General features: G+C 40.5%; 1 protein-coding gene across 1 annotated transcript in view; it reads left to right on the top strand.

Annotated features, from left to right (window-relative positions):
• Positions 1-7,331: 7,331 nt before the first annotated feature.
• Positions 7,332-10,504, top strand: part of LOC140494725 (calcium/calmodulin-dependent protein kinase type IV-like) — a 145,496-nt gene continuing 142,323 nt past the window's right edge. Inside the window, exon 1 of the mRNA XM_072594263.1 lies at positions 7,332-7,700. Coding sequence (XP_072450364.1) covers positions 7,579-7,700 — 122 coding nt within the window. The 5' untranslated portion in view covers positions 7,332-7,578. The remainder of the gene's footprint in view (positions 7,701-10,504) is intronic.

Below are 10,504 nucleotides of genomic sequence, written 5' to 3'. Positions count from 1 at the left end.
TCATTCAATCTAGTCTAATGTATTCACTGCTCACAATGTGGTCTGTTCAATACTGGGAAGACGAAACGGAGACTGGGTGATTACTTTGCAGAACACCTATGTTCTCCAAAATAATCCTGAGTTTCCTGTTGCCTGCCACTTCAGCTCACCAGTGTGCTCCCTGGCCAGGATCTCATTTTCCATTTGGAAACTCTGCAGCCTTCAGAACTCAATCTCAAGTTCAATAATTTTAGGGCCTGAATACCTTCTCCAATATCCTTTCCCAAAACCCACATAAACCAGACTTTGTCCTCACATAAGCTACTGTCATAACCAATCCATTGTCAGTTGCTAATGGTCCCCACTTGTAGCTCTTGATCTCCCAGGCTGACCATTACCATTACCTGCCCAACTGTTGTTCTCTCTCTCTGGACTCCAACTCCATCTATCACTTACTCCTATCCCCTCTCCCCACACCATCTCCAACATATATATCAATCTTTTCTGAACTAGAATGACTTATGAGGCAAGGACTCGAAACATTGACTCTGCTTTCTCTCCGCAGATGCTGCAAAACCAATTGTGATTTTGCTGCAATTGCTGTTTTTGTTTCTGATGTCTAGTATCTGAAGTTCTTTGGGATTTTTTTCACCAGGATATTGCCTGGGCTGTTTTGTTTCAGCTATGATGAGGGACTTGAGAGTATGTTGCTGGAAAAGCACAGCAGGTGAGGCAGCATCTGAGGAGCAGGAGTATTGATGTTTCAGGCCAGAGCCCTACGTCAGGAATGATGAGAGACTACATAGGCTAGGGTTAATTTCCTTGGAACAGAAAGGCTAATGGTATCCTGATTGAAATCTACAAAATTATGAGAGGTATAGATAAAATTCATTGGAGTAAACTTTACCCTGTGGTAGAGGGCTTTATGACGAGGGAGAATAGATTTAAGGTAAGAGGCAGGAGGTTTAGAGGGGATTTAAGTAAAAATATTTTCACCCAGAAGTGGTGGATACCTCACTTCCTGAAGGGTTGGTATAGGCAAAGATCATCACAACATTTTAATAGTATTTCGATAAACACTTGAAGGTTATGGATGACATGCTGGGAAATAGGATGATATTAGATAGGTGTTTGATGAGAGATTTGGATGAGAGATAGGCCAAAGGGTCTTTTTCCATGCGCTTGGACTCTAGTTAATTGGAAAATGGAAATCCCATTCAGTGGATAATCTTGATTCCTTATTTGATGTTACTCAGTGTGTTAAGGGCTTCTATGAGGGAGAATTTGTTAAGTGCATTTAAGAAAACTTTCTCAATCTATACGTACATAAGAAGGTAAGAGCTAGGAGAGGAGTAGACCATCTGGCCCATCATGGCTGATCTTTTCATGGCCTCAGCTGCACTTACTCACCCTCTCACCATTACCCTTAATTTCTTTATTCTTTAAAAATGATCTATCATACCTTTAAAAGCATTTACTGAGGAAGCCTCACCTACTTCTCTGGGCAGGGAATTCCATAGATTCACCCTCTGGGTGAAGAAATTCCTTCTCAAGTCTGCTTCCCCTAATTTTGAGGTTATGATCTTTTGTCCTAGTTTCACCTGCCTATGGAAACATCCTCTCTACTTCTTTCTTATTAATTCCCTTCATAATTTTATATGTTTCTATAAGGTCTCCCTTCATTCTTCTAAATTTCAATGAATATATTCCTAGTCTACTCCGTCTCTCCTCATAAGCCAACCTCCTCAACTCTGGATTCAACCCAATGAACCCCTTCTGCACCCCCTCTGGTGCCAGTACATCCTTTCTCAAGTAAGGACACCAAATCTGCACGCAGTACTGCAGGTTTGACCTCAATGGCACCCAATGCAGCTGCAACATAGCCTCCCTGTTTTTAAAATTGATCCCTTTAGCAATGAAGGACAACTTTCCACTTGCCTTTTTAATTATCTGTTGCACCTCCAGACCAACCTTCTGTGATTCATGAACAAGGACATCCAGTCCCTCTGCATAGCAGCATTCTGCAATTTTTTACCATTCAAGTAACAGTCCGACTAGAAAAAGGGCAAAACTTGATCCACGCTTGATCAAATGAGTGAAGGAGTGGCAGATGGAGTTTAATGTAGATAAATGTAAGGTGGTGCATTTTGGTAAGGCAAATCAGGGCATGATTTATACACAATGATAGGGCCTGAATAAAGAGAGCTAGGTGTGCATAGGTCCTTGAAAGTGGAGTCATAGGTAGATATGGTGGTGAAGAGAGGCTTGGCATGCTTGCCTCCATTGATCAGAACATTGAGTATAGCAATTGGGATGTTATGTTGTGGCTGTACAGGACATTGGTGAGGCTATTTTTAGAATAATACATACAATAGTAATCACCCTTCTTTGGAAAATATATTAAACTTGAGAGGATGCAGAAAAGATTTACAAGGATGTTCTGTGATGGAGGATTTGAGTAATGGGGAGAGAGTAGACTGGGGCTTTTTTCCCCTGGAGCGTCAAATGTTGAGGGGCGTCTTTTTAGAGTTTTATAAAATCATGAGGGGCATGGATAGGGTGAATAGCCAAGGTCTTTTTCCTAGGGTAGAAGAGTCCAAATCTAAATTGCATAGGTTTAAGGTGAGAGGGGAAAGATTTAAAAAGGACCCGAAGGGTAACTTTTTCACATAGAGGGTGGTGCGTATATAGAATGAGCTTCCAGAGGAGGTAGTGGCGGCAGGTACCATTACAATATTTAAAAAGCATCTGGATGGGTATACAAATAAGCATGGATTAAAGGGATATGAGCCAAATGCTAGCAAATGGGACAAGGTCAGATTGGGATGTCTGCTCAGCGTGGACGAGTTGGACCAAAGGTTCTGTTTCTGTGCTGTTTGGTTCTATGACTCTTGGGAAATAACACAAGGCAAATGATTGGGATGTTAGTGGGAGAGCACTTTGGGATCAGTGACCGTAATTCTATTAGTTTTAAAATATTTATGGCCTGGCCCATAGGATAAAGTTCTAAACTGGGGTGACATTATAGAGGTTCATGGAATCATGAGGGACATAAATAAGGTGAATAGCCAAGTTCTTTTCCCCAGTTAGGGCAGTCCAAAACTAGAGGGCATAGATTTAAGGTGAGAGGGTCAAGGTTGAAAAGGGACCCGAGGGGCAACTTTTTCATACAGAAGTTGGTGTGAATATTGAGCAAGCTGACATAGAGAAAAAGAGAGAAGGAGGGAGTGAAGTGTCCAGTTCTTCCCAGCTTAGAAGAAGTCTGCCTGTTCTGCAATGAAATCTAATGTTAAACCTGAAGAAAACCAGTTAATCTATCCTGTTGTTGTAAGCTGTGACATTCAACTGATAAGTTAGAGACCTTTTCTTAAGTGAACCATCCACTTTGTATCTCTTGCCAACCAATGGAAGCTCCTGAAGAAAACGGCTACAAAGCAATGTGCTAGCCAGTGAGAAGACTCAAAAGAGCCATCTCAGCCACAGAACCTGGAACAAAGGCTATTGAACTGTCTTTGTTCTAGTTCTTTCTCTCTGCCATAACCAATTTTCTTTGTCTGTTTGTCTGTCTACATGTGTGTATGTAAGGGGGAGGTTATAAAGGGATTAGAGTTTTAATTAGAAATGGTATATGCTAACAGTTTATAACAGTTTATCTGCAGCTAAAATCTAATTATTTGTAATACAGTGGTTAGCACTGCTGCCTCACAGCGCCAGGGACAAGGGTTGGATTCCAGCCTCAGGCGATTGTTCATGTGGAGTTTGCACATTCCCCCTTAGTCTGTATGGATTTCCTCCGGGTGCTCCGGTTTCCTCCTGTAACGTACATCTCTATGACTCTATGACTCTATGTGCAGGTTTGGTGAATTGGTCATGCTAAATTGCTCATAGCGTTCAGGGATGTGTAGGTTACGTAGATTAGTAAGGGGTAAATATAGGGTAGGGGAATGGGTCTGGGTGGGTTACTCTTCAGAGGATTGGTGTGACCTTGTTGGGCTGAAGGGCCTGTTTCCACATTGTAGGGACAGTAATTCTAATTCAAAGTAATTTTTGTTCAGTATAGAAACCTGGCATGTGCTTTCTATCAACCTGGGTCTGACAGTCAGATAAATCAGGGAACCCAGCATACTTTATAAAATCTTTAACTTTTGTGATGACACTGAAGTCATGGCAATCAATTTCCAGCTTAAAACTCCAGTGAGTCATAACAACAGCAATTCATCCCTTATTAGTTTGGCTTATCATTTATGGTGTATATTTACTATACCGAAATTGTGAGACATTTATTTGATTATTATTATTCTTGATATGAATTTTAGTTAGGGGGTTTGTACTGATCGTAGCAAATGACTTATTATTAAGATGTTTTTTACAAAGTAATGATAGAATCGTTGCCTTTTTTCCCAGTGTGGAAATATCTCGTCTTTGCTCGATGTCTGTTGCATCACAGTACAGCTGAAAAAACATACTTAAGCCAGCAGGACAATATCAAGCAATCCTCTGAAAGGACACTGTTAATAAATAATAGTACAATTTAAATTACAACTTGGAAATTTCTGCCAAAAGAATAATTGATGTGTAGCACCGCCTACCACTTGGTTAACACCTTAACAAGAGTAGAGTGGTGCTGGAAATGCACAGCAAGTCAGGCAGCATCCGAGGAGCAGGAAAATCGACGTTTCAGGCAGGAGTGCCCATTCCTGCCCGAAACATCGATTTTCCTGCTCCTCAGATGCTGCCTGACCTGCTGTGCATTTTCAGCACCACTCTAATCTTGACTCTAATCTCCAGCATTTGCAGTCCTCACTTTTGCCAACACCTTAACAAGCCCTTTATTCCAGGCTACCCCCTCCCTCCAAAAGTAGGAACCATTAGACAGAAACATCAGACTATTCAAATGAAAACATGTACACTAGTAGCTTTGTACCTGGGCAGGTGATGCCTAGTGGTACTATCGCTACACTAATAATCTGGAGACCTAGGTTATGTTCTGAGGATCAAGATTTAAATCTCTCCATAGCAGATGATGGAATTTGAACTCAATAAAAAAATCTGAAGTCTAATGATGACTATGAAACTATTGTTGATCATCAGGAATAGCCCACCTGGCACTCCAATGTTCTTTGGGGAAAGAAACTGCCATCCTTACCTGGTCCGACTTACATGTGACTCGAGACCCACAGCAATGGCTGACTCTTAACTGCCCTCTGGGCAAATAGGGATGGGCAATAAATGCTGGCCTGGATAGTGACACCCCCACATCATATGTCATACGACTTTTTTTAAAAAATGATCATTTAGAAATTTAGATCTAAAAGACACACCTGCAGGATTTACCAGTCATAAAAGGAACTTCAGTCAGTGATGGTTTTTCACATCAGTCCGAGTCAGGAATTTGGAGATGTTCCCTTAACAGTGCTTGGCAATATTTCAATTAGACAACTGGTTTGAAGCAGTTTGCTCCATGCAGAACACTGCACTATAGTTTATAGGGGGAAAAGGAAAAAGGATAACATTGCTGTATTTAAAGCTCAATAAAGTAATTTTTATTATGGGCTACAAAAAAAAGCTATCTGAAATTCAAGCCAAGAATAATATGCACTGTAGGAATTGTTACATTGTGTAATTATCACGCCAAATGCACAGTGATTTCTGCCTCCAGACTCCCAGCAATTCTCACTGTTACTTAGCTAGTACGCCCACAGGCTGATTACACCACACTTTATTTGAACAGCAGTGCAGACACGGTGATACCAAAGCATATGTACAACAACAATTACATTTTAGAAACCTCTGTTTTATTATATTTTTGAACTTGGGCTGTAAAAAAAACACTCTGGGTGTAAAGATTATTAACCAGGCTTTCCTCCTACCATGCAAAGGCTGATTGACGCCTTAAAAAGGTTCTTTAAAATTATTAAACCTTTTGATAAACAGAGAGGATGGGTTAGATTTTCTTACACAGAGTCTGGGACCTCAACATCCGGAAAAAATGGGGGTCCTAAATCGACACTTGGTGACAGTGAGCTTGGCTCATCTTTGGGAAAACAGCCTCCTACTTGGCTGCCTCTGTTCCTACTGGCTTCCATAAGACCAACAGCAACTCCATTGGGACGGATCTGCACTGCCAAGGGAGATTGGAAATCACGGAGGGATCACCTCACCATGGAAGTGTTATTGCTATCCTACACAGGGCTACACTAAGGACTCGAAGCTGATAGGGACATTAGGATGGAGAGAAAATCTCTCGATGAGAATATGGCTGCGATTTTGGCCTTTCCTCCAAAGTGGCTACTACTAGAGATTAGAGTCTCCAGCTCTAAAGAACCCATGCCCTGGAAACCAGCTCTGGAAAGTGGTGGTCTCCATACACAGGAAAAAATTACTCCACTGGTGGGAAGGCCCTGCAGTATCATTAAATCATCCTCAAGTGGGACACTAACCATTCTGCTTGTTTTTTCTGTCTCTGAAGAAGAGGCAGTGGGCCCTGTCACCAACCTGATGTTGGGAAAGCTCCTCAGTTGCAGCAATGTGTTGGGGAGCTCTGTTTATTCAGCTACTCCCATCCAGCCCAATTAAGGAAACCTCTCCCTTCCAACCCCATCTCCATAGTGGCAGGGAAATCCAGCCCAGTATCTCCAATGATGAAGGAGAGTACAACCCGGTGGTCATCAGTATCCCGCCCAAGAAACCAAACAGAAAATTCAGAAGAACCTTCTTTACCAAGAGAGTGGTGAGAATACAGAACCTGCGAGCACAGGAAGTAGTCGAGGCTGATAGTGTAGCTGTGTTTAAGTGAAAGTTAGATAAGCACGTGAGAGGAAAGGAAATTAGAAATGTAATGGTGAAAGGATTTAATGAAGGAAGAGATGAGGTTTCAGTGGAACATACACAAGGGCATGGGCTGATTAGACTAAATGACCTGTTTCTGAGACCTATATTCTATGTAACTTCCTCAACAACCGTGACCCCAAGATATAGATTTCCTTAAAATATACCGTTTTGCAAAACTACATCACTTCTCATAAGGGAATACGAACAGTGAACAAAGTCCTGCAATCACATTTTTGCCAAGAATCAGACAATCAGAGGAAATGAGTGCCGTATTTTCCGTTCCGTGAAATGAAACACAAGATTGAAAACAGAAAACCAGCAATTGCACTTTTGTAACTCCTCAGCTTTAAGGACACTGGGTGGGCGCTAAGTGTCAATCATCTCCCGGGCCCTGGTTGTCACAGCAGCCGAAGGGATTGACATTTGGGTTGACCAAACATTGGCTGACTCCAGGTTGGACCCCACGTACAATGGGCGTCATTGCACCAGTCAGCAGCGAGTGGGCGGAGAGCCTCGGTAGTGTCAAAAAAAAAGACGGCAGGTGTATCTTTTTGAAGCTTCTTTTGAAAACAGAATGATTTTTTGGAACGGGCAAGTAGTTGTTCAGTCCAGTCGGTCTTTGCATTAAAGAATATTGCATGTGGCACTTGCCTTTGACTTATTAACAGTGCTGCAGATATAAAATCGAATTAGAGGACCAGTTTTCTCTTAATATTGCCAAAAAGGGAACATCAAATAAGATTGGAAGAAAATATCACAAGAATATATATGATATCCATGATCATCATGCCAGCCTCCAGGTCTGGAACGAGCTGCGATTACTGGATAGATGGATCCCACAGAGAGATAGCCTTTGAAGATTACTACACAGTGGCACAGGAATTAGGAAGGTACTGTATATTCCAGGCTATATTTTGTTATGGGTGGGGGTGTACCTGCAGGCAGTGGCATGTGATGACTGATTGCAGTCTGACCTGCTCTCGTCTTGCAGTCACAAAATGCGTAACAATTCATCGCTCTGCTTCTGTGTTAATTACAGTCATTAAAAACACTCTGTGAGATGTTATTTAAGATGCATCGTTTTATCGGGAGTTTAAAAAAATAAAAACTAATAGTCTTTTTCCCTCTTAGTCTCGCATCTGCAGCGTTGCGAAAGAAACTTTATTCACACAAAAATAGATTGTATTGTTTTACAAAAGCTGAATTCAGTGTGAAAAGCAAATGTGCAGTAGCAATGTTTCCTCGATTAAATATGGAAATCATTAATATAGCCAAGTTTACTTTTTTTAACATTGTATGCTCAGCTAAACCCATCAAGAGTTTCTCGTTAGAAACAAGGTTCAAATGTCAGATATTTTTGACACATGACCCTCATTCAAATCAATAGAGTTCCATATACAATGTGCAAACTGTAACAGTCTTTGCTAATTCTGATTCTAATTTCTAATATTCCTCTGTATGTTAGTTTCCTTGTATCTGATACCTGTAGGTCCAGGGGACTGTGGGGGAAAGACCACTGGATCATCAGATTCTAGTCCATCTCTGTATGGTATCTCTGCAGCTTGATGTTTCACTGCTTTCTGCTTAATGCTTTGAGTTGCTAATGTGTTTCTGTTTGCCAGTGCAGTTAAAGAAAAGGCTTTCTACAACGATTGCACTGTTATTCTTTTGGTGGCTCACAGTTATTCAGAGGTTGGGGCTTTGGGAACCCCCTGGAGACTGTGTCAGGACTTAAACAGGAGGCTAGAAATTTTGCTTTTTTTTTAAAATATGCTCATGAAATGGGACACTCCACATATTCACAGTGTGGGAGCATGGTGTTGGTCTTCCAAAATTTGTAGGGGATCCGTAGAAGTGTTTTATGTAATTGCAGGAGCTCTGGCGATACTGGTATTCATGGAGAGCCACTGGAAATTTGGACCTATTTATAAGTATCAAAAATTCTTAGGATTCGAATGATGTTAGCGGAGGCAAGTTGGTCTTGGCAAGGTGTCCCTGGAATATTTGAAGGGAATCTTAATGAGTGTGCCAATATTCACAGGAACCCTGAGAATATATCAATATTTTCGGGGAACCCTGCAAGTGCAATAGTGTTTTCTGGGGCCATGTTCTTTATTTGAAAGGAGGACTCAATGGTTGGTCAGTATGACAGTAGTTATAAGAGGTTCTACCAAGAGGAAAGTTTAAAACCATTGCTTCATGTTGGCCAGTCTGTTCCAATGGTGCCCATATTCAAACCTTGTTGCTCCTGTTTTGTAGGCAAAAATTAGTCAAGGCTTTTTTCTCAGACCATGATGGTCTCTGAAATTAGTGCAGTGCTTATTTTAATATTGAAAAGTTCCTGCATCCATTTAAGACCTGAACTCATAATTTGGTGAAGATTATTTGCAAACTACAACTGTTTCTCTTGAGTTGCCCGGGAATTAGCTTCTGGAGGGACCACTCAGCAATAACTGAAAGTTATTAGCCCTAAAAAGTAAGTTGTGTATGGAAGTTCACCTGAATTTTGAAGTTGAAGCCTGAGCTTTGGGAGTGATAATGAATTTAGATTTCAGTGTTCTAACTTTTTAATTGAAATATGTTAGTAAGCTACCATCAAATTCCAGTTTTACTGCTTATGATGTTAACTGGATTCTTTTTCTCTAATGGAAAAGGAGGGCAAGAGTTCTGACTGATCTCACTTGATGTACTTAACAGAATTCCCCACAGCTCAGAGATATGAGTAAGACCTTCACAGTAACCCAGTGATTCCTGGGTGGCTGTATGTCTACATATCTGTTTACAATTTCAATGCTTAATTTTTTTACAGACTTTTTTCTCACCTGGTGTTCAGAGACTTTTCTACTGCGCTAAGATCAGATGATGCATTCATTGCCATTTTAAACCAAATATCTCCTTTTACTGGAATCTGTGGTTCAAATAGATTTGATTTTATTTGAAGTTTCAAGAGACTGAATACAAAATGTAATCAAAGGTGAACTCTGTTGAGGGACTGTCCAACGAGAACAGGTCAAGTGTGATGTCAATTGCTGCTCTATTTTCAAGACTCTTTAATAAAAATAGAGACTGTAATTATTGTATGAAGAATGTTTGAAATGCGTTTTCTGTTAAAATAGTGAAAATAACATAATCTTCAATCATTTAAGTAATGGTCAGGTGCTGTGGTAATGTTGGAGTGATATTGAGGGCAATGGGCCACAGTCACCTCTTTATTCATTGAGCTGATTTGTATGAACTTTCTCCAATTATATTTATTGTACCAATCAGGCAACATATATTGGGGGTAATTTTAATCGACCTGGCCAGGTGAAATCCCAAAATGTTAGGTGGAACTTCAATAATGAGTAAAACTGAGTGCAATGTAAAATCAGAATTGGACCCAATTTCATCAATTTGTTGATGGGTGTGTTACCCAAAAGTGTTGCGATTATACTATTGGCGCGATGTCAATCTGACAGCAATTTAGGAATGGTTATTAGCAGAATGAGACCGAGTAGATGGAGAGTGGCTTACTGGTCATTGTACAGATTTTTTAAAAAAAGTTAAGAGCGTTTGTGATTAAATAATGCTTACCTGTAAAATGCAGCTGACTGGAGAAAAATAAACAGTAACGTAAAGCAAAAATAAAATTTTTGAAAAACCTAGTTTCTCCTGAAGAAGGATCACTGGATGTGAAACATTATCTCTGATTTCT

This window comes from Chiloscyllium punctatum, chromosome 24 (assembly GCF_047496795.1).
Source record: "Chiloscyllium punctatum isolate Juve2018m chromosome 24, sChiPun1.3, whole genome shotgun sequence".
Classification (NCBI taxonomy): Eukaryota; Metazoa; Chordata; class Chondrichthyes; order Orectolobiformes; family Hemiscylliidae; genus Chiloscyllium; species Chiloscyllium punctatum.
This window is presented reverse-complemented; position numbering and strand designations above follow the sequence as displayed.